This window comes from Aptenodytes patagonicus, chromosome 4, assembly GCF_965638725.1.
Source record: "Aptenodytes patagonicus chromosome 4, bAptPat1.pri.cur, whole genome shotgun sequence".
In the NCBI taxonomy this organism is placed as follows: domain Eukaryota; kingdom Metazoa; phylum Chordata; class Aves; order Sphenisciformes; family Spheniscidae; genus Aptenodytes; species Aptenodytes patagonicus.
In genome coordinates, this window is record NC_134952.1 from 26,627,543 (window position 1) to 26,652,537 (window position 24,995).

General features: G+C 42.2%; 1 protein-coding gene across 2 annotated transcripts; it reads right to left on the bottom strand.

Moving 5' to 3' along the window:
- Window positions 1–100: 100 nt before the first annotated feature.
- On the bottom strand, window positions 101–17,931 carry UGDH (UDP-glucose 6-dehydrogenase). 2 transcript variants are annotated; one of them, XM_076336115.1, is made up of 12 exons: window positions 17,774–17,931; window positions 16,833–17,001; window positions 14,369–14,470; window positions 12,824–13,024; window positions 12,541–12,738; window positions 11,896–12,043; window positions 10,063–10,157; window positions 6,783–6,913; window positions 5,915–6,048; window positions 4,651–4,742; window positions 4,460–4,570; window positions 101–3,111 (listed from the first exon to the last, which is right to left on the bottom strand). In XM_076336115.1, the coding sequence occupies exons 2-12, from the start codon at window positions 16,992–16,994 to the stop codon at window positions 3,001–3,003; spliced, it is 1,485 nt and encodes a 494-aa protein (XP_076192230.1). In that variant the 5' UTR covers window positions 16,995–17,001; window positions 17,774–17,931; the 3' UTR covers window positions 101–3,000. The 2 variants fall into 2 exon arrangements, with proteins under 2 accessions (XP_076192230.1, XP_076192231.1); XM_076336116.1 differs by lacking the exon at window positions 17,774–17,931 and adding an exon at window positions 17,134–17,168.
- Window positions 17,932–24,995: the final 7,064 nt, after the last annotated feature.

The window sequence follows — 24,995 nt, forward strand, 5'->3', positions numbered from 1 at the left end:
TTAAGAATTTATGCAGCCTATGTCATACTATTCATAGGCTTGTATTACAGCTGGATTTGCTTCAGCTGTTGTATTTACATTTTTGCAGTGAAAAGCAGCATTACTGTGGGATTGCATTTTATTAACACCATACAAAAATTTCAGATCACAGGAGTCCATTACTCATATTACACAATTCTCATCAAGAATTACATGCTGTAAGATCCCATAGACAAAGACTCAATAGCATTAAAACCCATCTCTTAAATACACTACTCAAGCCTTCAAAGCAGGAATGCAAGTCATCTCCAATTCTTATTTCCCTGGCAACTGTACTCTGAAGGGGATAACTTATGATTCACAGTGCTGCAAAAGCTTGTGAAGCTCGCTCTTTTGGAGTGTGTAAGGTTCTCTTGCATATATGCAAGGTAAGTATTTCAGCATCCTGAAGGCATGCACCAACAGCTGTTCAGACTGGATTCATCCCACAACCCCAGTGTCCCACTAAAAAGAATGCAGCCCCCAAGAAACTAAGCAAGCTGACTCTCTGAGAAAGCAAGGGAAATGCCAGTAGCAGTTTTACCCCTTGTTGCTCTTCAGACAGGATCTGCCGCTCCCCCTTTCCTAAGAAAGGGGAGTTAGAGTGATCCCACTATAATGAACTTTCCCATTCTTTATCATCTTTGTGATTAAGCCACAAGTCACTATCCAGGCTTTGACTAAGTCTGTAGGAGAAACAGAATAGGAATAGGGGTATAGCACCTGGTTCCTCCATCTCCTTGGGGCGGCGTGTGAAAAGCCACTGGAAGCCTCAGGAACACTGATCAGCCCAATAGCTCTTGCACATTCCTAACAGGAGCAATGCTTCACACAAGAGTTTAATGGTTCATCCGTCTACTTCAAACTGATGAGGACAGGTCCCATACAGAAGCACTACTATTACAGCTGTGTGCAAGTTTCTGAAAAGCATCCTGATTTTCTGAAGCCTCTACTCACCCCCCGTTAAGATGAGCCCTGAAGCAATGCTGTGCTACCCTGAACATAGTTCAGGACAAGAGATCCTTTGAGCACAACTTGTCAGTACCCTCTTCTTAATCCCCAAGGAGAAATAACCAGCTTGCCCTCTCAGGTGCTGTGGGGGCAGAGGTAGTCAAGAAGATGCCTACCTGCAAAGACAGGGTGATCTACCAGTTGGATCACAATGCTTACAAACACCACAATTGTATCACAGGATTGTCCCTGCTCTGCAGGTGTTGTATGAGAGCAGCACTAGTGAATTGGGAAGAGGAGATGGCATGATGAAAGATGACAGTTTGATTTTAAGCCCCCATAATTCCCACTCACTTTGAGTGGCTTCTGATGCGCTCCTCACAGAAGAATATGATAGGACAAGAAGCCCAAGGCATATTTGCCCAAAGTGCTGAGTGATTTCTGCATACTAAGTCCCTATGTGAAAGCCATTAACGTGCAGAATCTGAAAACATCTGGTTCAAGGATACAGCTATTTCAGTCAGATAATGCTGCCTTGTATTGTCTACCCAAATTGCTATACAAGTTCCTTAAATTTTCAAATAGCTGTTTAAAGCTTAAATTGTATCTGCATTTCTGTGGGTAAATAGTTTTGATAATAGCACTCATTGCCAAGATGACACTGCTCTTATGCTCTGTTTAACTACTCATACAGCATACTGGAAAGCACACCTGTTGAACAAATTCAGAAGGTATTATGTGACTAGTTACAGGATAATTCTCTAGCATCCCAACACTACTATTATTCAACTAAGACGTCTATGCCTTCTAGTCTGAAACCTGTTCATGGTCATCTTTCTCTATCCTCCCCTCCATTTCACAACCCCATGCAACAAGCCAAACGCAAACTCTGTCATCTCAAGGATTTTAATAGCACTGGCCAATTGAGAATAATAAAAACAAGTAGAAATAAAGTAATAGTAAAGGCAAAAATATCAAGATAACATAGGAAGTATTAATTCCTGCTGATTAAATGAGGTAGCAAGCTGACTAACTTATGGGGCTGAATTTTTAATCATTTCTTAACAGCAGAGAATAATTTTTGCAGATTCATTAAGAAAGCTGCTTTCAGTTGGAAGTATGTAAGCAGAAAGGAAGGAAAAAAAATAACTATCAGGTAGCTTTGAAGCAAACATTTGCTTTCTACTTGGGCTGACACCAGATTAAGGTAATTCTGCTTAAATTCAACGTTCAAACAAGCAGAATGCTCCTCTGCTGAAGATGGGTTATACTGCTGTAACTTAGGAAAAACTTGCCCCAGGAATCTGATTAGATCAATAATTTATGTGGCTGCACATGGAATGTAGGCAAGACAACCAAAGAACCAAAAGTAAAGATCTGCCAGTGGATCCGTTTATAGCTGCTAGTCCACTGTTATCAATTATGATAGATGCCTGCAGAACTATCTGGCCTCCCAACAGATGGAGTTTAGATTGCATCAATGCCAATTGATCCCAACCAGGATCAGGGTATTATTGTTGCAGTCAGCTCTATTTTAGGGCTCAACCCAAATCCTACCAAATTCACTTACCTTTTGACTTCAATGCCAGTTAGAGCAAGCATTTAACTGGGCAAAGAACTAACCCAAAAGAAAGTGAAAAATTGGTGAGACCAAAGTTCCTGATTACTGTCCATAACTGGACTAAAATAAGAAGATATTCTCTTTTTTTTTTTTTGCTTTCCTATCACTTGAAACAATTAAAGTGCAGTTTAGGAACACTTCTGGAAGCAGAAATCTGCAGTTTGAAGATAATTTTTCCACTTAAAAGATGATTCATTATTAAAAACAGGTCTGTACCGTCTTCAGTAACCAAAAAAAATTGCTATAAAAATAGAGATTTGAAAATAGACTGAATTCACATGTACCAGGTACCGTTTCTAGTGTAAAACTGGTTTTTAGTTTATGAAAAATATCTTTCCTTAAAAAAAGCATAGGCTTACAGTTATTATCACTAAGAAGGTCCACAGAATTCCTTCAGTACCTATTAAACATTATACTCTAGGCTTTTTGACAGGTGGGTCATGCAGGCTGAACTTAGGAATTTCACATGAAGAAGCAAAAGGAATTCTTTTGGCTGACACCTTCTTCCCAATTGTCTCAATCTGAAAGAGAAAAAACATTCAACAAGTGAGTGTGGCAAGCTAACATAATCATGTCAGCCTATGAGGAATCTACAAATTAAATCCAGGACCATGACTACATTTCATGAACACTAGAATAATACAAGCCACAAAGCACAGTGTGCCCAGGGACAGTTTCTGGGATTAGAGTCGCAAAGAGTTTTTAAAAAACAGCCTTTCACAGGTGCCTGCTTTGCCTACTTAAAGCTGCATCTTGCCAATTTGAACATTCATGTGCCTCAGCTTCTGTATGACTATCAGTACAAATATCATAAAATGTTTTGGGTATTCAGAAAAATGTGGATTCGGTCTCCTTTGTCTAAGAATTTACATCTAGTAAATTAGGATAGAAGCTTTTTCCCCTCCTTGATGCAGAGGGTTGTTTTTGAAACAATACAACTCTGAAAGGCTAAAGGCAGCCAACTCTATATAAGAGAAAGCATGTAACAAAGCCAACACACATAAGCCAGGTTCTGCAAAATTCAAAGACTGAGATAGGTTCCCCTAATTTCTAGGTCAGACTAATGTAAATCACTAAGGACAGAGCTTATAGAGGACAAAATGCCAACTAGCAAAACAGTTCAGACACCCAGTAAATAAGGAGAGCTGTAGCTTTCCTCTTAAGTAGTGCAAGTCAGAGGCAAAGCACCAAGAGACAAAATACTTCAACTATTTTAATTTAACAGAAATTTGATTAGTACACTCCAGACAGACATCCAAGTTAACTGTGAAAAGAGTTGTTTAAACAGTCATGTGAGCTGTATATACCGTATTTGCCCATAACAGCTTCAACTGACTGGTTAAATCAATTTATATAAGCCTGTTCACAAACAGTGTAAATAACTGTATGTAGTTTAAGCAGGGGAAAAAATATCAAGAGAGGAAAGCCTACAGCCATTATGCAAGTAACCACAGTACTCAGGAGTACATAGAATGAGACAACTGAAACATGCATCTGATCTGGCTTGTAGATTTTGTTCTGATTGTGTCTGGCTGAGATGCTTCTATCAGATTATTCAGGGATTTGGTGATTTTAGTATTAGTCAGATTCCATCTATGCTAGAAGTGCTTCAAGGCATGCTGATCCTGCTGAATGTTGATGACATCGTCTGATGTAGCTTGGATTTTAACAGAGCGGTCTATGAAAATAGTAGAGTAATGGAGGAAGACAGCACTAGTGAAGAGACTTAAGTACACACAGGTTTAGATTTAAATCCTCACCTGAAGAGGCTTTTTTCCCCTTGCTACTCAGTCATTGCAGAGGGATAGAGCAAGAGGGAAGAGAGCAGAAGGAAAGAAACATAAGAAGCAGCATCACCCAGCTGATTACCTGGAAGCCAATGACTTGTAGCTCATTGTGAAGATCATCTAGAACTCTCCTACCATCAAAGATAAATGCAGGCTTCAGCATCTTCTTATGAATACATTCATAATCCAACTCCTGTAAAGGGCAGTTAAAGCTTGTAAGTAGCATAACACTCCCTCTTTTTTTCTTTAGTTGAAATTGAAGATAACATTTACCTTAAACATGTCCCATTCAGTGCAAATTACAAGGGCATGAGCTCCATCACAGGCTTCATAGGGATCTTTACTGATAGTGACCAACCGAGACACTGTAAAAGAAAGTAAATAAAGTTTTATTCTGCACACATCTTTAGCATCAATCTGGTGCACTCCTAGTAAATGAGTCTCCTTCCTTGCCCTACACAGACAAGCAGTTTCAAGTCACTCACCTAGAGGTGTTTTCTATCAAGACATCTGTCACTTTGGTTTCACTTATTTAAATGAAAGCAGCTTGTACCTGGCATCTGAATAGTCAGAGCACTTAAATGTTTGAAGTTAAGCATTCAAATTTGATTTAAACAGTCAAGAGCTTCTCCAGAATGGTAAGTTACTATGGAGTGTTCAAATGCCAACTCTCACAGAGGTCACTGCCTGTACAATAGCAGCACATCACAGTTCCTATTTAACACTCAGTTCACACTAGAGAAGATACACAGGGCTCACTAGGGGCTGCCTTCATCCTTTGACTGCCTCAGCAGCTGCCTACAGGCAACCTTCACCTCCCCCTCTAGTTCAAGGGCATGTCAAATAATGTACGCCCTTCACTCTTCATCACAGCTCATTTTCCTCCATTCTCTTCACCTCTAGAAGCCTGATCTATCTTTCTCCCCCATCCATCCGTCATCTCCATTCTCTCCCTCCCCAATAAGGAAAGAAAATACAAATCCCAAATACCCCCTGCTTCTCCCCAAGAAACTTCTAGTCATAGATGATTACTTTAAAGTCTTCTTGAATTTAAGGGAACAAATTAATTTGGAAGTGATATGGGGGAGGGGAGAATGCTCTACAGTGAATTCCAGAATTATTTCTTTATTCCTACTTTGGATATGCAAGCAAGAACTAAGGCAAGATAGGACTCAGGACAAAAGAGTTGACAGACCACCACCAGTCTCTCCTACTTCTAGACATTCTTCTTTTTCTTCCTTTTAATTATGCAGAGAGAAAATTCCTTGCATGTATTCAAATGAATATTTATCAAAAGAACAATACACAATAGTACAGAATTAGCATTTATAGATAAAAGCTATGGGGAAAGGGGAAAGAGTTACAGTAATCCTCTGAGCTATGACAATCCTCTAATAAGTGTAGCCAACAGCACATCATTGCAATGGTGAAAATGTGAAAATTAATTTACGGTATTTAAACAGACCTTGTGTATTTTGAGAATAGGGTGGGGAGGGAAGGCGGGGGGGGAAAATAAGGTTTACCTGAGCTTTCTTACCTTGGTTATCTTCTGAGACACCCGGATGCGAGAGATCCAAGATTATTTGTTCCTTAGGTACTTTAGGATCATAGATATGGAGCTTCGCTCCTTCGTCCATTAAATACTTGCTAATGTAGATACTGGATGACTCTCTGGGGAAGTGAATCAATCAGTTAAAGACCCAGATGGCATGTTCTAAGTAATGAAAGTCTTCAAGTGTCATGATAAGCAATGCCAGAGTTTTTATACCAGTTTTACATTAAGCATCTTAGTGGTAATCCATGCCAGCAGCAAACTCAAAAACTTGAGGGACACCAAGAAGAGTAATATGAAAAACAAGTTTACATCTCTTTTGCTGAACCATGCAAGAGAGATACAAACCCCCAGGACTCCTATTGACCCTAATTAACAAGGCATCAAGCTTATAAGCATTCCCCACAAACTGCAGTTGGACAGAGTTGTATCCAGTTTGAGCTTTACAGGAAAACAGAATTAACCACCTTTGGGAAACAAAGCTGAAACTTTGGCTTCACATAGCAATTTAGAACCAGTTGCAAAAATGTTTGCATTCTTTTCTGTGGAGAATGGAAGGACTCTGTCAAAAATCTATCTTTGCTTATGCAAGTTAATAAGGACTAGAGTTATCTGCTCTAGCTTCTGAATGATTCAGGTATGTTGCAGAGGTAAAGGATCAATTGTTTCACCCATTTAAGAAAGACTAATCCTTGTTACAAACCAATTCAGTCACAAGAGGTTAAGGGTCCCATATCTGATCTATTTTTACTAATGCAATTCAACTGGGGGGGGGGTGTAGGGGGTGTGTTAGCCGCATAGCTGGTGACATATGTAGGGAATCCACATTAGTGAACTGAATTCGCTTCCTTACCTCGTGTCCCCAGTATCCTTTTTGAATGCAAACCCTAAGATAGCGATCTTCTTATCAGTGACAGTATTGAACAAGCTGTCAATAATGCGGGAAGCAAATCTTCTTCTCTGATAATCATTCATGTCTATTACCTGAAATTATATAAAACATGATGGTACAGAAGGGAGCCATTTTAAACTATAAACAGATTCTATTAACAATCAAGCCAAGCTACCTACACATAAGTTTAATAGAAGCTTAAAAGAGAGAGCTAAGTATTTTTACTCAGTATTGTAAGTAATCCAAAGATAAATTTAGTTCATTTATCCAATTCTGAGACAAATCCTATTTTAATCAATCACTGTAGATGCATATACACACATATTATCATGCATTATCTAGTTCAAAGGCTAGGATTTTTTCCAATTGCCTTTTTTTTTTTAGATCTACAACTCACTGTATTCTAGGCAGAAACATGGAAAGCAATTTCAGTGTTAGAGTACTTGACGTCACAGGGACATCCCATTGCCAGACCTATACTTCCTTACATGCTATGTATAACAACTGTGGGGACATTTTTAGCCTTTTAAATCCACACTGACAGATTTCAATACACAAAAATCTGGTTTAACCACACTAGTTTTAAGTGCCTCACTTTTGTTATTACATGAAAGTGGGCTCACTCACTCAGATTGTTCCTGTACTTTCTTCTAGCCTGCTTCATACTTTGATCTCCAGCCCTTAACACACAGAGGGCACTGGATCACTAGTAGAATAGGAAAAGTAGGTTCCCCCACCTAGTCAATGTTCAGTGTGGACTGGAAATAACTACACTTTCCTCTCGGTTTTGAGACTTTCAACCCAAATCAAGAATTAACAGCAGCAGCCTATGAAACATAAGGTATAAACTATATAGTAGAAGGATATTGGTGAACCAGATTTATTTGAAGAAAAGAAATACAAGCAGTGAGATTTATGCAATTCAACAGGGTGGTGATGGGGAACAAAGGTAACAGTTTACAGTGTAAGAGGGACACATTTCTTTCTGTAGGTATGTTTTCAAGGGATAAAGACTTCAGTATTAGAGAGCCCTGTCCTGTCTAAAGGCCAGAAAGAATAGAAGTTAGGATTCTAGGTCTGCTCTGATCAGCATATCCTCCAGAATTTGCATCCTGTCCTCAGACTGGTCTGAGGTCTCCCATGTGCATGCACTGGGATGAGCTGCTGACAGTGCAGTGCTCAGGCCACAAAAGGAGTTCACACAGTGGCTTATACAGGTGCCCATGTGTGTGCATTACATGACTTGACCAGTGTGGGCTGGGGCAGATAGACCTCTGCAAGATGACAGTGCTCTGAGGAAGCAGGAGGTGCAGGTAAGGGGTTGCACTACATGAACACAGCACTCTACCTTATCCTAACTCTGCAGCAGCTGTTCTTACTGATTTGTCCACAGCTTAATAAACCATATAGAAACACTGCAAAGAGCTGCTCTTAAAACAGAGTAAGATAGCATAAAAGCATTAAAAGCACTTTAAATTAGTTTGTTTACATTAACAATGCAACCTTTTAGGCTTTTGTTAAATAAAAAACCACCTCCACACAGAGCAAAGCCCAAGTGTTCCTATGCCTTTGGGTTCCCAAGATACCAAGTAGGTTGTGTTTTGAGAAGGACCCTTGTGATCTCAAAGGACAGAGCCAAACCAATTTGTCTCTTTCAAGACAGTTAATCTTCCCTATTCATCAGATTATCACTGAGGTAACATGGTTAGTTCCTGCAGCTCCTGCTGCTCCAGGGATTGCCTGTTGTCCGTTTACATCTTATACTGAGTAAAAGCAGTAGTTCTTGAAGCAAGTATCAGAACCTTGAGCTCCTTCTCTTTCCTACTCTGCCAATGCATCCAAGTCCTACACTGAACCAAACCTCTCCTGGATGCTTGCATGAGGTTCATGCAGTATGCTAGTCTCAGCTTCACTGATGGGATTGCAAGCCTTTCCACCATGGACTAGACTACCCTAATGAAGTGCGCTTTTTAAGGAAGATGTCAATCTGAACCTCTTCAGAGGCAGACAGCATAAACCCCATGTCTTCCTTGTCCCACGCAATTGATGTAAGAGTTATAGTTGCAAGCAAGTAACTAGGCTGCTGACTAGCCCTTGGCTGGCAGTTAAACTATCTGAACAGGATGTAGAAAGCCACTGGACATCACAGATAATGTAAGAAGCTGACAAAAGTCACAGATAGCACTGAGGGATGACTGAGTTTTACAAGCAGTTAGGGAGGAGTTATTAGTAAGATCCAGCCAAACTTCAGATAATTGGAAGGGAGTATTAGGGACCTTTTAGGGAATAAAACCTTGCAAAGCCAGAGCCTAGATAACTGCATCAACAGTACCATGTGGCCATGACAACCTAGGTAATGGTATAAGAAATACTGAACTTCAGTATGGATGTGGCACAACTGACCAATGATGAAAAAATATTATGGGCAGGTTGTTTATTTGGCAGCAGACTGGGATGGGGAAGAGTGAGGGGAGGAAAAAAGCTAGCCAAAAGGAAGATTGAAAAAAGAAAAAAAGGAAAGCTGCTCAGAAGGTAGGCAAATCATGCGCTTGGTATTCTGGGGTCATCTGCTAGGCAGCCTTGTACTTGATCACCACAGCCTAAATCAGGACAATAAACTAAAGCTGCTCTTCTGACCATAGCACACATGTCAAAGCTGCTTTCTCAGTCAGGACTGGGAAGAGGGGTGAGGTGCTTTCACTGGTTGATAGGGAAACTCTTGCTAGTACAGACTGAGCATCCTGGTACTGCTGCATTGGTGCCTCACCTGAGAGCATTCACATATTCCCAACCATTCCTAACATTAACCAGGGAACAGCAGCAACAATGTTTATTTAAAAGAATAGCAAGTTCTGCTGAGTTCCTTCAGAAAAGGAACTGTAAAAGTAGACCCTGAGAAAAAGATCATAAGCTCTGTATTCAAAAGTGGACAGAGATAACCAAGTGCAAGAGGAAGACAGGAGTCCAGACATGCTTGTACTTCACATTTTCTACTGCTAGACAACTTCCCAATCCATTTGTTCCAGACAATTCACCCCAAAAAAGCCTAAGCACCCACAAGAATCAAATGCCAGTGTTAGGCTGAGGGCCCTAAAATGTAAAGATGATCAGCATTAAAGTATCTGCTCCTTAAAGCCAAAACAGTTTATATGTGGACAATGCTCAAAAGCTCAATGCCTGAAAGCTGAATGCTGAAGAAACACCATCCCCCTCAAAAAAAAAAAAGGCAAAGAACTTGTACCTGTTGCCAATAGCGGGCTACTTCAGGTAAGTTCAGTGCCTCACAGAGGTACACTAAATTCAGGACATCCTTCTGAAAACAGCTACCTCCAAACCCTGAAAGAGAAAATGGTTATTTTACAGGTGACTAAGGTACTATTCTAACCCAATCTTTGGAATCAAGTAGTTTTTGGCAATCATTGACGTAGTCAGCATTATAATTTTTTGCCCAGTATTTCACTGCTAGCAAATGAAAACCTTAAGAATCTCTCAAAATGCAATTCCTGGACCTACTTACTTTGTCAGTTACAGAAGCCCTAAAATCTGCTTCAGGTCCCACTGAAGTCAATGGAAATTTTAACCCAGTCTCAGGGAAACATATGGTAATAAAAAACTAGGGTCTATCTTATTACAAGTGGGTGGACAAGCTCCTGGGTTTGCTCACCCCCCACCTAGATATTTAGATGAATATTTCTCAGAACAAGTATGTTAAGATTAGGTTCTTTCCTCCCCCATCCCCAAATGGGTATCCAATCGTTGCCAAGAACCAAAGATCACCACACCTAAGGGAGAACTGAGACAATTAATAGAGGGATCCTTGACCCCTAGAACTTTGCTCAGCACAGTCTCAGAAGCAACACATTGACAGTAGAATACTTCAGTTGGAAGGGACTTACAATGATCTAGTCCAACTGCCTGACCAATTCAGGGCAGTTAAGTTAAAAGTTAAAGCAGGTTATTAAGGGCATTGTCCAAATGCCTCTTAAACATTGACAGGCTTAGGGCATCGACCACATCTCTATGAAGCCTGTTCCAGTGTTTGACCACCCTCTCAGTAAAGAAATGCTTCCTCATGTCCAGTCTAAACCTCCCCTGGTGCAGCTTTGAACCATTCCCACACATCCTGTCACTGGATATCAGGGAGAAGAGATCAGCACCTCCCTCTCCACTTCCCCTCCTCAGGAAGCTGTGGAGAGCAATGAGGTCGCCCCTCAGCCTCCTTTTCTCCAAACTAGACAAGCCCAAAGTCCCCAGCCGCTCCTCAGAGGACATTCCTTCCAGCCCTTTCGCCAGCTTTGTTGCCCTCCTCTGGACACATTCAAGGACCTTCACATCCTTCTCAAATTGTGGGGCCCAGAACTGCACACAGTACTCAAGGTGAGGCTGCACCAATGTTAAATATAGCAAAGGAATTGTAGAAGGAATTATAATAACCCTAAGAGGAATTTTGGTAATGTATTTGCTATCTGCTTTTCACTCTTCCATAGACTCTAGGAGAGGTTATATTCAATAAGGTTATTTTAAAGTCACACTTTCTCTTTCTAGCATGAAGACTGTAGCCATACAGATAGGCTTTAGTCTTGTTCTGTAAGTTTGAAAGTTTGTTGTACTGATCACCACTTTATCACATCTTACTCTAGTAAATCTAAACAACTGAATTCATCCTACAAATTAGAAGTTGCCATCACACATTCTGACCTAGAGGCATCCCATTCCTCAGGCCACTGGCAGCAACTCCCTAACAAAACTGCAGCAGTTACAATTGGGAAGACATCCTGGAGAGCACTATCACCAGTGATGCTTCAAAAAATAAAGTTGCCACTTCTCTTTCCAGTGTCCCAGGCAGGATAAACTGAACTCTCAGGTTTCAGATTGCCAGGGTCTAGAGCAACCTCAGTCTTAAACATTTTACCAGAAAAAAACTGATTTATGCTAGCACTCTACAGCAATATTTTCACAGAGTCATGCTGTAGAAGACTTCAGAGTATCAGATCACTTACTTGAAAACACTACTAGTAGATCTATTGCACTATTAAACAGAAGGCCAGAATTAAAAAAAGAATTTTTTGTTTACCAACACTGGCTTTGAGAAACTTATTTCCAATTCTTTGGTCTGTTCCAATAGCTCTTGCTACTTCTTCAACATCTGCTCCTGTAGCTTCACACAGAGCACTGATTGAGTTAATGCTGCTGATTCTTTGGGCAAGGAAAGCATTAGCTGCCTGTAAATAAAAAAAACATAGTAAAGAGAACTTGATTCTTCCAGAAACCAAGATGCCCACAGACTGAAGGGAGTTACTGCTGGAAGGATTACTTTAGTATCTATGTACCTTTGTTGAGATACAAAATGGTAACATAACTAGTTTAATACATCAATGCCAGTTAATGGGATCTAAGCAGAGTAATGTAATGCTTAACTTGCAGAGTTTGAAACATTTTACGATGGTAACCAGTTTCTGCAGCACTGGAGGTTTATTCTTAGTAATAAATAACACAGCAATAAAACTAAGGAAAGGATTTCATGGAGAGTTGGTATCATCTATTAGCTCAACTGAGATAATTGGAAAAGATGAATATTCTTTGACATATATACTGGGTCCTCCCAGCCCTGTCTGTCTTTCCTAGCTGCATCACTCAGTGTCAGTGAACTTCTGCTTCTGAGCTTTATCTCAGTTACACCCTTTGCTCATTGTAGACAACAGCAGTGAGTAACACTAACCAGTTTGGAAAGTTCTGATGACCAGGTATTGGTTGTGAGGATTTTTTCTTTGGGCACCCAGTGCTCATAAACAGCACAAAGAGCACGGACAGCTTTCTGTCCCTCTGGAGAATCATCTCCACCGATAAGCACTCTGTCTGGATTCTTCAGGTCCTTGATGGCTGTTCCTTCTGCAAGGAACTCTGGGTTAGACAGCACCTACAGGCACAGAAATAAAGAACAACAGATAAAAGCCAAAAGCAACAACCAGCCTTTAAACACACAACTCAAACATTATGCTTACCTGCAAATCCAAGTTAGGCTTAGTATTAGCATCAAATATTCGACGAATGCTCTCTGCAGCACGTACTGGAACTGTGCTTTTCTCAGTGACAATTTTATAGCCATTTGAATTTTGTACAATTCGCCTAGCACAAGCTTCAATGTATTTCAGATCAGCTGCTCGGCCTTTTCCCATCCCATAGGTCTTTGTTGGAGTGTTAACCTAGTTACAAATACATGGAGAGGGAAGAAATATTACAGGTCTCTTAACACAAGCGGTACTGATGAGGTGAAATTGTTAAGAATGACAGACACCTTCCTTCCCAGAGTCTAGCTTGCTTCTACCCCAGAATTATTCTAGTTACCATATTAGACGAACAGTTATTAGCTTTCTCAGTTACCCATTTTGTCTTCTAAAGAAAGCTCATTGGCCTCTATTCAAATAGAATTTAAACAAGAGCAATTCATAGCAGCTCTGCAGGCTTCGGTGAAACTTAGTCCTTATTCTGGAAACACCAGTCATTTCTTCGTGATTACACGTTTTGTTTCCTGTCCCACATTAAGAGTGTGAAAATTCACATTATAAGAATCTTGCAGATAGTGAGGCAATTATGGTTTAAACCCACTTTGCAGTGAAACCTAAGTGCAGAGCTGCTGAAAATTGCTATACTGAAGTACACAGAAAAGGCAACATGAGGGAAAACACATCATTTAGATTAAGACAGAGGGTCCTTTTCATTACAAACTGAAAGAAGAAATGGCAACAACATGTAAAACACAACAGCACGTTTTAAGCCAAGGACAGGTGGCAGTCATCCAGCCAAGCAGCATTCATTTTAGACTTAATGAATGGAGAAAAAAATACTAGCAGAAGGAGAGCTCTGTACTGAGGTGCCTTAAAGAGGAGCTCTCAAGAAAAGAGGACTTAAGTAACAAAAATAACTCAACTGTGGCCTACCAAGACGAATAGCAATCGGTTCTTTTGGATTCTGCATTAGGAACAACCTTCCAGATTACAAAAGGTCACACTGTTTATGCTTGACTGGATCCTCTTCCTAGTGGTGTCAACAGCTTAGAAATATTAAAGCCAGAAAATATTAAAGCCAGCCCCTCTTCCATTAATACACTGTTTTTTAAAGGCCTCTAGAAGTAAGTCATCTTTGTAACCCAATAATCAGTATATGACTTTGCATCTCTATCTAGGAACCGTACCAATATTATTCAAGTCCCACAGATTTCAGTAGCACACTGCAATGACAGATCTGCACTATATTCTGCTCTAAGCTAAACATCAACATTATCATTTTGACTTAGAGCCTGTTCATTTGTCAAATGTTCTACTGGCTATAAGAAACAGATAAAAATAAAATAAAAAGCTTACCTAACACTTTTCCCACAGTACACAGAAAGACAAGGAGAAGAGTGACAGTGACATGACATTACTAACTGAATCTATATGACAAAAAAAAAAAAAGGCCTCTTCCTAACATAAGAGCAACATTATGATTTGGTAAGAAGGAAAAAAAAAGTCAACACACACACAACCACCTTCTCCCCTTAAACTTACAGAAATAAATACAAGATCGGCTTCTCTAATGGCATCATCAATACTGGTAGAAAAGAAGAGGTTTCTTCCTCGACAGGATTCTACCACTTCTTTTAACCCTGGCTGAAAAAAGCAGAAAAAAAAGCACTTAAGGTTAATGCAGTTAGAAGAACAGTAAACTGCATGTCCAAACCAACAGCATATCATTTCAGATACAGAAAGACTTCCCCCCCCCCCCAGTGTGGAATGTTTTTAGTCTGCCAGATGTAAAGTAAAGCTTCTGTAGATTTACACAGCAAAAGAAAATAAAGCCCTTTCTTATTCAAAACACTCAAAATGTTGTCTCGAAGCTTTCAGCCATGCTGAATTGCTGTTTGCACAACCAGATTTTAGACTCCAGTTATTCCCACGCTCAATTCTATTACGATGAGCAACAATTAAAGAAATACCCATAGAGTGAGGTTAAGTAGATTCAAGAAGTAAAGTCTTACAATATTACCTAGGCTGCAAACAAAAGAGGTGGTCCCAACTCTCCTTTTCCCTCAGTTACACATCCCATGATCTCCCCAACATCAGATCTAAAACTGATTCAGCACCAAAAAACCCACAAAGAAGTCTTCCACCAAACTAGCAAGCCCAGATCCAGCGAAAGAAAGGCAGCAGAGACACACAAGAGATAAAGACCACTCCTTTTGGCAACCACTCATGTTTGGACCAGATTAAACTTATTGCACCACACTTGCAGCATGGAAGAATCACAGGCACAATCTGATGAGATTCTTTCAAGAGACACATACTATGCCAGAACACTTTCCCTTCCCTTAATACGTTCACACAGACAAGAGGAGCAGGAGGCCACGTGTACATGAGCAATCCTCTGTATTAGAATGGTCTACAAAATTATTTAACTAAGATATAGTTGTCAAAAATAAAAGCAGCCTTTACTTTTTGTTTGAAAAAATGAAGTCATACACTGTAACCTGGCAATTGAATCTCCAACTTGAGACATGCCTATCATGACACCAGCTATTTGAGTAAGTGCCAGAAAGGCAAGGGTTCACTGGAGGGAGAGACGAAAACAAAGCAGAAGCTTTCTTATGCTGTCTCACTTTATACCAAATACCTACTTAAAAGGAAAACAAAGGTCAGCACAGACAGAATAACATGTGTTACAACCCATCAAATGTTCCAACTATGGTCTTACTGGGATGTAAATAGAAAGGCAGCCCACTAGACAATTTCTGACACTGGAAAGAAAAAACCCAAAACAAAAAATACGAAAAACCTCCCTGTGCAATGACTCAATGTTGTAACTGTCTGAACTAATTCTTGGCAGTTTTTGTACATTCTTTGTAAGCAAAGGACACCATTCCAGGAAGCAGATGTTTGAGTTTGTTTGTTATTGTTTTTTTTTTGTTGTTGGTTTTTTTTTTTTAAACATGCCAAGATTAGCCCTACTTTAACTCATTCAGTCAAAGGGTTTCTAGAAAATGAAGTATTTGCTTTCATAATCTTTATTCATGTCTCACCCGCTAATCTGAGCATTATACATATTTTCCTTTGAATATGTGTGACAAAGGAGGTCTATTCATCTTCGCTTGAAGAGTCACAGCATAGGTTTGGTTTTAAGAAGAAAAAAAAACCCCTCTATTAGTGTTAGAGCACAGACAGGATTCAGAAGACTTCTTATAGCAAAAGAGCAACTGTTAGTACCAGGCAACATGTCTCTGGGAGCCGAGTGAAGATAATTTTTCACTCCCTTTAAAGAAAAGAACTCAAACCTATAAAAACTGTATCTCATGAAAGAATGAAGGAAAGAAAGAGAGACCTATTCTTTAAGGGTAAAAAAGAGTGAAAAATAACAAGCACTAAGAGAAGCAAAATAGAAAAATGCTTTATACATCTTCAAATTAAAGTAATTCTGTAATAAAGAAGGAAGAGTGTGATACATTTAAAAATGATTTTTATCTGGCCTAGTCTTCCCAGGCCAGATTGGAGGTCTATGGTACAAATGAATCAGAAACATGACTGTCCCCATCTTACAACACGGTTAAGATGGGCAGCACAGATTGTATTTTGGCAGTATTCAGAATGAGAATAAAAGCTTACCACCTAGTACTACACATTCATATTATGCTACAACACAGCAGATAATATCTATAACTGAGTAAGAAGACTTATGATTAAATCAGGTCCCAAGAGAAAGTCAACATGATTTAGCACAATTCACTATATATACAATTACCTTTTTCCTTACATATATAATCCTTAAATACCTGCCTGCACTAGACATATTAAGTTATTTGAAAAATCTGGTTTAATAAGCAGTAGTGACAAGCAGTTGTTCCAGAATACTCTTTTTGAAGGACATCACTGTGGTATACTTATCAAGGTTTAGAAGTGGGCCATGTGGAAATGCCATGTGGTGGGAGGGAAGCAAATGCAACACTGGCTGGAAGAAGAGACAACAGTGACACACATTTACCTCATAGATTGGGAGCGTATCTGAATTCCAGGCATTGATTCTGGCCTCATTGACATCCACAACAGTAACTCTGATATTGGGACACATCTGGGCAATAACACTACAGGTTGGCCCACCAACATAACCAGCACCAATGCAGCAAATCTTCCTAATTTCAAACATGATTGCTCTAGTAAGAGGAGGGGGAAAAAGGAGAATCAGGAGTTATAAATGAAAATAGTGGCCAACAATTCAAGGAAATAATAAAATCTCAAATCATTAATTCTCTTTTATGCTGCCACAGAGAGAAACATTTTCTTACAGCTGATCTCTTGAAATGAACTGCAGTTGCTCTCTCCCGCCGGGAAGGCTTTGGAGCCTGCCCCACTCCCGGAGCGCCAGCACACACAGAGCATTGAGGAAGCGTCTTCTGCGGTCGCTTTGAAGCCTACCAGCGTAAATACCACCCCCTTAGGCCGAGGAACTACAGATGCCACGATAGTAACAGGCATGAGCAGAGGCCACTGCTGCAGGCAGCGCACAGGGGGAGGGACCGGCGCAGCCCCACGGCGGGCAGAGCCACGCCAGGCCGCGCTCGGCCGGGACCCCCGGGCCAGGCCCAGCCCCCGCCCTCTCCCCGTAGCCCGTGGGCCGAGAAAGGCGCCGTCAGCGCGGAGGCCGCAGCTCCCGCCTCCGCCCCAGTGGAGGGAGCGGGCCGGGAGCCGACTCCCGTCCCCTCCGGGCGGCTCGGGTCGGAGCCGAACCCCGCGGGCTCCATCCCCGGGAGCCCAGCGGAAAGGTTCCCGCCAGCCGCGGCGGAGAGCTGCTCCCCGGCCGCAATCCGGCCCCGCGCTCTGGGGGGCGGCAACTGGCGGGAAAGGCCACCATCGCCCCGGGGAGCCCCCAGGGAAGACAGCGGGGGGACCCGCGGCCGACACCGAAGCCGCAGCCCGGACACTTACTGCGGGCGGGCCCGGTCCTGCCCCGCCGCCGCGGATCGAGCTGGAGGGCTGCGGCGAGGATGCGCAGCGAGGATGCTCAGCGAGCTCAGGGCGACACTCCGCTACGAGCGGAGCGGCGGCGGCTATTTAAAGGGCTGCCGCGGGGCTGAGGCGGCCGTTTCATCCCGGGGACGCCGAGGCCGGCCCCGGCTCCTCCCTTCCCCTGGGGGCGGGGGCCGGCGCAGAGCCCGCCCGCCTCCCCGCCCCGCCGGCGAATGGGAGCGGGACACCTCAGTCGCCAGTGCCGGCCCCGCCGGCCAGGACAGGCGCCGCCGCCGTACGGGCGGCTGAGGGGCCGCAGGGCCCCCGGGCCCGGCTGGGGTGTCCACGGCCTGGCCTCGGACCTTGGGCCTGGGCCTGGGCCTGGGCGGGCCCGGCCGCGGTGGCTTCCCTCAGCCCTGAGGGAGGGAGAGCGGCGCCTCTCGGGGCGCTCGCCGCCCTCAGGCGGGACCGTGCCCCCGGCCCCTTTCCCCATGTGCCGGTTTGGGGGTTTTTACACCTCGTTCCCCTTGCTTTATTTTGGGGGTTTTTTTGCATCACGGCGGCTGGACTGGTGGCTGGTCTCGCTACCTCTTTCTGGGAGAGGGGTCTAGGCTGCAGCCTGGCCCACCTGAGAGCCACTAGGTCCTCAGACTGTCTTGTCCCAGAGACGATGGTGACGGGGACATCGCAGTGGGGAGCGTGTGCTCCTCTGGGCCCCAGCACAAACGCTGCCGGTGTCCCCAGGCAGCTCTGGCTTGGTGTGTCAGGCCTGGGCTCCCAGGGGAGGTCAGGTGCCACCGGTGGGGTAAGGGAGTTCAGCAGGGTGCCTCGCTGAACTGTTCCCCTCTTCTCCTGCCTCGGGGTGTTTTTATAAGAGAACCAAATTTTGGTGGTCAGATATGTGTGTGAGTCATTTTTGGTCCTTTAGTTACGCTTACTGGGAAACACAAAACTCACCGTACATTCTCTCTCCTGTAGTGTAGCACTGTCTCAGTGAAGATACGTGAATAGAAATGTGGATAGGCAATGGTAAAATACAGCGTTTAAAGTCCAGATTGCAAACATTGCCAGAGTAAGGAAATGCAACGAGCTTGCACTCTCTTGCCTTTGTGATCTGGGCACTGCCGAGGGATCTCCTGCCTAGTTGTATTAAAGTTTTCAGATACTACTCTTGCCTTTTGTATAAATGTGATATGATATTAGTATACTTCGTCTGACTTTGGGAGCAGAAAGATTGTGAGAAATCTGCCACCTTTCTTCTCTGTTGCATTCATGTTCACTTACGGTGCACTTCCTAGAAGCTGGGGGTTTTTTTCTGCATCTGCAATACTGCAGTTATTTATGCTTTTAACAGATTACAATTTTTACGTTAAATGTTGCCAAATTAGGTGGATAATATATATATGTCCTTGTTAACGATGCGAATAAAGTACTTCCTTGTTCTTAGATGGCATTTTTGTCCATAGATGTTACGGTATATAAAGAAGAAATTGGAATCATTGTTTCTGTTTTATATTTTACTCTGTTACTATTTTACTCTGGAGGATCTGATCTTTCCCTAGAAGAATCTGTGCCTACTTAAGTGAGTACATACTGTAACTCACTGGTCCTTTAGAAACGGTGCTGTGAAATATGTGTTTTTCTACTGAAAGAGCCTACTGAGGTTTGCAATCTCGGTGTGGGATCCTAGTGGAGTCAGTGTGATTAGCCAAAGAACCGCCTGGCGAAGGTGCAGGGTTCACAGTGTTTATCCTGAAGTAAAAACAAGTAATGCCTTGTCTCATTGCTAATTTGCACAGATGTCTCAATTTTGAACACATCCTTTTTTCCAGGGAAGGCTAGGCAAAGCAAATAGGAGCTTGGTGAGCTTGCCCTACTGAGTCAGCCTTATCTATACTATCATCTTCAAAACCCCTGTCTATCTCCTTAGGGCTCAGAATAGCCATAAATGCATACATATGTACTACTAAGAACTTCATCTGGTCCCTCTGTATGTGCCTGTTGCTCTCTTGGCAAGGCCAAATCCACTTCAGATCCTTTACGTGGTCCCCGAAGGATCTTGCTATGGTAAGTGTGCTTAGCGTGTGCCTGACAAGGAATGGATTTTCTAAACGCAGCGGTGGTCACTGTGTGCAAGGCCACATTTGGGAGAAGGAGCTCCCTTTGCATGTTGCTGTATGTATGGGTAGTTAGTAGTTCGTCAGAGTCAGCTAACACCTCCTAGTTACTGCGTTTGCTAAGAATGAGGGCAGGAGCTTCAGAGCGTTCCTTGGCTGGAGGGGTTCAGGCATACGTATCTCAGGAGAGTGCTGCGTCTGGTGGCTTATAAAGAAACATGGGGATCTAATTCTCCACCTGCAACTGTGCTAGTTTGCCCAGGAGATAGAAAGGGAATAGTTTTTGGGTCTGGTAATCATGGCCCTTCCCTGGGAGGAGAAAGGTCTGGGTTGTAGTCTATGATTTGGGAGCTGTTTCAAATGTCTGAACAGTCCTCGGAGCAGGCAGTGGACCCCAGTCTCTTTTCTCTTAGCAAAGGGCCTTCACTGATAGACTACACTGTCACACCTCCTGCCAGGGACGGGGATCTTAAATTCTCTCTTGCAGAACGGCAGAACTTCCCCAGAAAGGATGACGAGAGCTGCTTCTGTTTCCCTATAGCCTACACTCTGGTGGTTAGGGCACTGCTGGGAGGGGAAAAATGCAGGGCTCAAAGTCACTGCAATGAAAAGGCCAGGGAGCTTGGGTCTCCTCTCTCATTACTGAATAAAATCTGAATTACTGGGTAGGGTTTTCTTTGTTTTTCCGTTCAGGCAGACCCATGGTTTACCAGTACATAGAATTTTTTACAACACTGTGCAGAAGCAATAAAGCTTATGTAAGGCTTCAGGGCATACCATTAAACCTCCTGAAGCACGCTACCTGGGAAGTGCAGCCCTGGGCTGCTACAAAGCAGATGAGGCCAGTCCACTGCTGGCCACATTTTTAAATAAAAGTGCGAGTTCTGCACCAATTTTTTGAAGGCTCAGTGTAGGCTGTGAATCCTTTTGCAATGCAGGCTCAGTAAGTTAAATAACGCAAGGAATGGGATTTCAGGCATATGTTTTTCTTTAGCATTGCCAGTTGACTAGATCAGACGGATCCCTCTTCCAGCGTATTGGCCAGTCTGGACCTCACTCCGAGACAGCCTTTCCTTCCCACTGTGTGGGGAGTTTGTGTGCCTAACTCGGGGCTATAGAGTCCATTCTGGGAGGCAATGCCTAAAAATCAGGTGTGTAAAATTAAGTTTTGCAATGCCCGTTTCTTGCAGGAACAGAAATTTGATAATCCTTCCTTCAATTTAGCAGAACATAATGTATAAAAATTGAAGCTTGACAAATTCGGAGTCAAGACAGATGTTTTCTGATAGTGAAGATAAGTAACCACTGAAATGATTCAGAGATGGTCCATCTCTGGAAAGTTTTCTAGTGCAAAAAATAAATAATTAATACAAATCCTATGGATGTCAAAACACATGTTCATAGTAGTCCGGTTTGGCTTTATAATTTATGAGTTTAATATGTATATTATGCAAGATTTTAACTAAAATACTCCCTTAGCTGGTTGCTGAAAGTTAATCTTAGCAGGGCATCCATTCAGTTAAACAGCAGCATCAATGAAGGATTGCCACTCTCCAAACTAAGTTTCGTGCATTGCAGCCTGGGTCAGAAGTCTCCCCACAGGGTTAATCTCAGTGTTCATTTTTTTTCAGGTAGGTTCCTATGTGTGTTATTTTGGGATGAAAATTGGGAGAGGTCGAACTGGTAGGACTGATGAGTCATTGTTCCATTCATCCAGGATTTTACATTTTAAAGATTGTCATTTGCATAATAATTTACCTGTAAGTAATCTATACTTCCGAGAGCACTGCTTGCTCACACATCCTGCTAGATTGTCTTTTCAGACCCTGATATTAGACAGCCTGAACTGTAATTCATGGAAGCATCCATGTCCAAGAAAGGTGGTTATCATAATTCATACACATCTGCTTGAGGAGAATAGGCATTTTTAGAGATATTTGTAAATTTTAGGCTACAGATACACACAGGACAGAGTTAATAACCTAGTCAATAACCTAGTCTTAGGGGATGGACTCCAAAAGGTATATAAAATCAAAAGATACTCAAGTTTTGACAATACATTTCCTTAGGTACCTAAAGGTACATCTTCTGCCTCAGGCTAATCAGGCCTGAGCGGTTCAGTTGCCTGCCTCATCAACATCAGATCAAACTTGATCTGATCCTGAAAATGAGCAATCCCTTTGCTATATGCAAAGATCTGACCTTTAATGTGTGCTCAGGCGAAGGCTAACACCAGCAGGATCGAGTGGCATGCAATCCAAAGATTTAAGACTGCTTCATTCACAAAGCTTGGCCAAGGAAAGTGGTAATGTCTTTTTGATATAACAACTCAATGGCTAGAGCATGTACCAGTGTGAGATCGGATCCTACGTTCTCCTCTCTGTGTGAAAACTTAGGGGAGCAGGCTTATCTCCGCCTTTCCAGAAACCACCGAGCGAAGGGCGATCTGAATGCCAAAGGTGGGTGGAGGGGGCACTCTTCACCTCTTGTGTACAAGCTGTTCCATTACGCAAGGGAGAAATTATGAATAATAATTATGATTTATGAAGGATTTGGGGGATGAAGGGAAGGGAAGGGAAGGGAAGGGAAGGGAAGGGAAGGGAAGGGCAAGTGAGTGCATGATTGCATAATCTCTTGGCCAGCACCCTGAAGTTGGAGGTGAGAGGAAAAGCCAGCAAGGAACCCTGGATATGAAAGATGTTTTGTATCATATCTAGGGAGTGTTTAATGTCAGATTAATTCCCCACCAGATTTAGCTGATCATTATCTAAAGGCAGCTGTGTTTGTGTAATCAGTTTGTGACACTGGCATCTGACACAGATTTGACAACCACCATTGTCTATCAAGCCTTTCTTTAACTTCTGACACAGCACAACCAGGAGGCACCCCGCGTGTAACAGGTAAATCTGAGCTACTCGGCAACAGTCCCAGGCTGAGGCACAAAAGTGCCCCGAAGACTTGCCTGCAGACCAGTTGGGTCAGTATTTGAATCCGTGCTTTGTATTTTACAATGCTAAGAGGAAGGAAAGAGATGCAGCTAAAGAGATTACACAGGGACGTGTGGGACTGGGCATGCGTGTTCCTTTGGAAGAGGCTCCAACAGCTGCATAAAGCAAGCTGTATGCCAGTTTTGGACACAGGCAGCCGAGTGGCCGAACTCCTATGTGTGCTCAGAGCCAACCGTAACAGTTAACTGCACAGAACCACCATCACGAATTGTTACGAGAGACATTTTCTGCCCAGCACATCCCTACTTACACCCTCTCCTCACCTCCACCTCTCCGGCTCACCAGAATTCGACTTTGCTGTTTGGTCAGTTTGCCCAAACAGCTTATGATTAATCTAATACAATATTTTTGTTAGTGACAACCAGCACCCCGAACTGCAATTATTGGTAAAATTTGTCCCAAAATGCAGTGAGCTTTTGGTCAGGGTCAACGTGCCTGTTTGTATAGGGCCCAGACCATCTGGACAGTAATTTCAGCTGGACTCATGGATGATATTGCAATATAAATAAAACCCAAAAGCCATGCAGGATTAAAACAACGTTTAAAAATCAAAGGAAGGCCACCCTGAAAACTCTGATGAGAATGTCCTCTCAAACCCTGTTCTTTTAGTTCCTGCATGACAATGTTTTGTTTTCCAGTATATGACCTTCCTCTAATTAGATTATTTAAATCTCTCAGTGTACACAGAAATTATTCACACTTCCTTCCAGGCATGATTACGTTTGATGGCCTTATCTATTGTTTAGTAAATACCTCTTTCTTTTTTTTTCCCCCCTTCTGATGTTCTTCTGGAAACTACACGCATTACACCAGACATCAAAGCTGTTCCTGGGCAGCAGCATTGCTTTTCTGAACATGGAGCATACTAAATCTCCCCACAGGAGAGCCATTTCAGGCATAACAGCCATTTCAATGAAACAGTAAGGAAGCCTTAAATGTTAAAACTAAGGCAATGGAAATAAGAACAGCCAGATAAGGCACTGCTTTTCATCACAGCCCCATTGGAGAGAAATCGTCTTGTAGCATGACTTCTTTGAAGGGTTTTACTCAGCTCAGTTGTCCCATTGCCTTAAAAGTTGTTCACATAAAATAAGGTGAAGATTTGCTCCATGGTTACAGAATAGCTAAAAGCAAATTTGGCTTAATCTCTTCCCCCTACATACTGAAGCCCAACAGAAGCATACAGCCAGAGGGGGTGTCAGAGACAAGATGCACTTGTGATTCAAATTGCAAGCTAATATTTGATGAAGTGGGAAAAATGATTATTGGATTTTCTATTTCATCTATATGAAACTGAGGATGGAAAACAAGGCTGCGTGAAATAACTAGGAGAGCTGAGGAAACCGGATTTTTACTCACCATCACAACAACAAAGCAGATTGTGATGTGTTACATGCGGTGCTTGGTGTAGTGTCCAGTCCTGTGGGGGCTTCTGTGGATCATTTTCTTGCTAATCATATTCGGTTTATCATTTATCATTTCATCTACAAGTTCTGCTCTAAACTGATCTCCTACCTCTTTTCTAAGATTGACTTTTTATATTGAAGCAATGACTGTGATCTTCAGAATGTTGTACAATGGTGGGGGTTTTTTTATTGGTCTGCTTAAGAAACGTATTTTCTTGGCTCTAGTATCTTCTCTTACATTTTAAGAGTACTTTCTGCATCAGAAGAAATTAATAACCTTCAAGAATTTTAAAACAGGTATAAGTCTGAAAACTACATAGCCACAGAAATTATTCCTCTGTTTCATCATTTATAGCTTGGAGGACGTAATAACAAAACCCTTAAATACAAAAGACTTTTTTTTTTAAAGCTTGCTACTTGTGATCTTTGATTAGAAATTACTGCTGTATTTTCAATTAACATTGTATAAAATATTTTCTAATACCACTTCCCATGCAAGCAAGAAGAGCGAAACCTTTAAAAAGCTGGATATATATGGTGAATTAATATTTATTGTCATGTATTGAAATACATCTGTTTCAGACACCCTCTTTGACCAACACTCCTATCTGCGGATGTTAAAAGGGTCATGCGGAAGCCAGATTCTTCTAGTTATTAGGAAGTGCCTGCT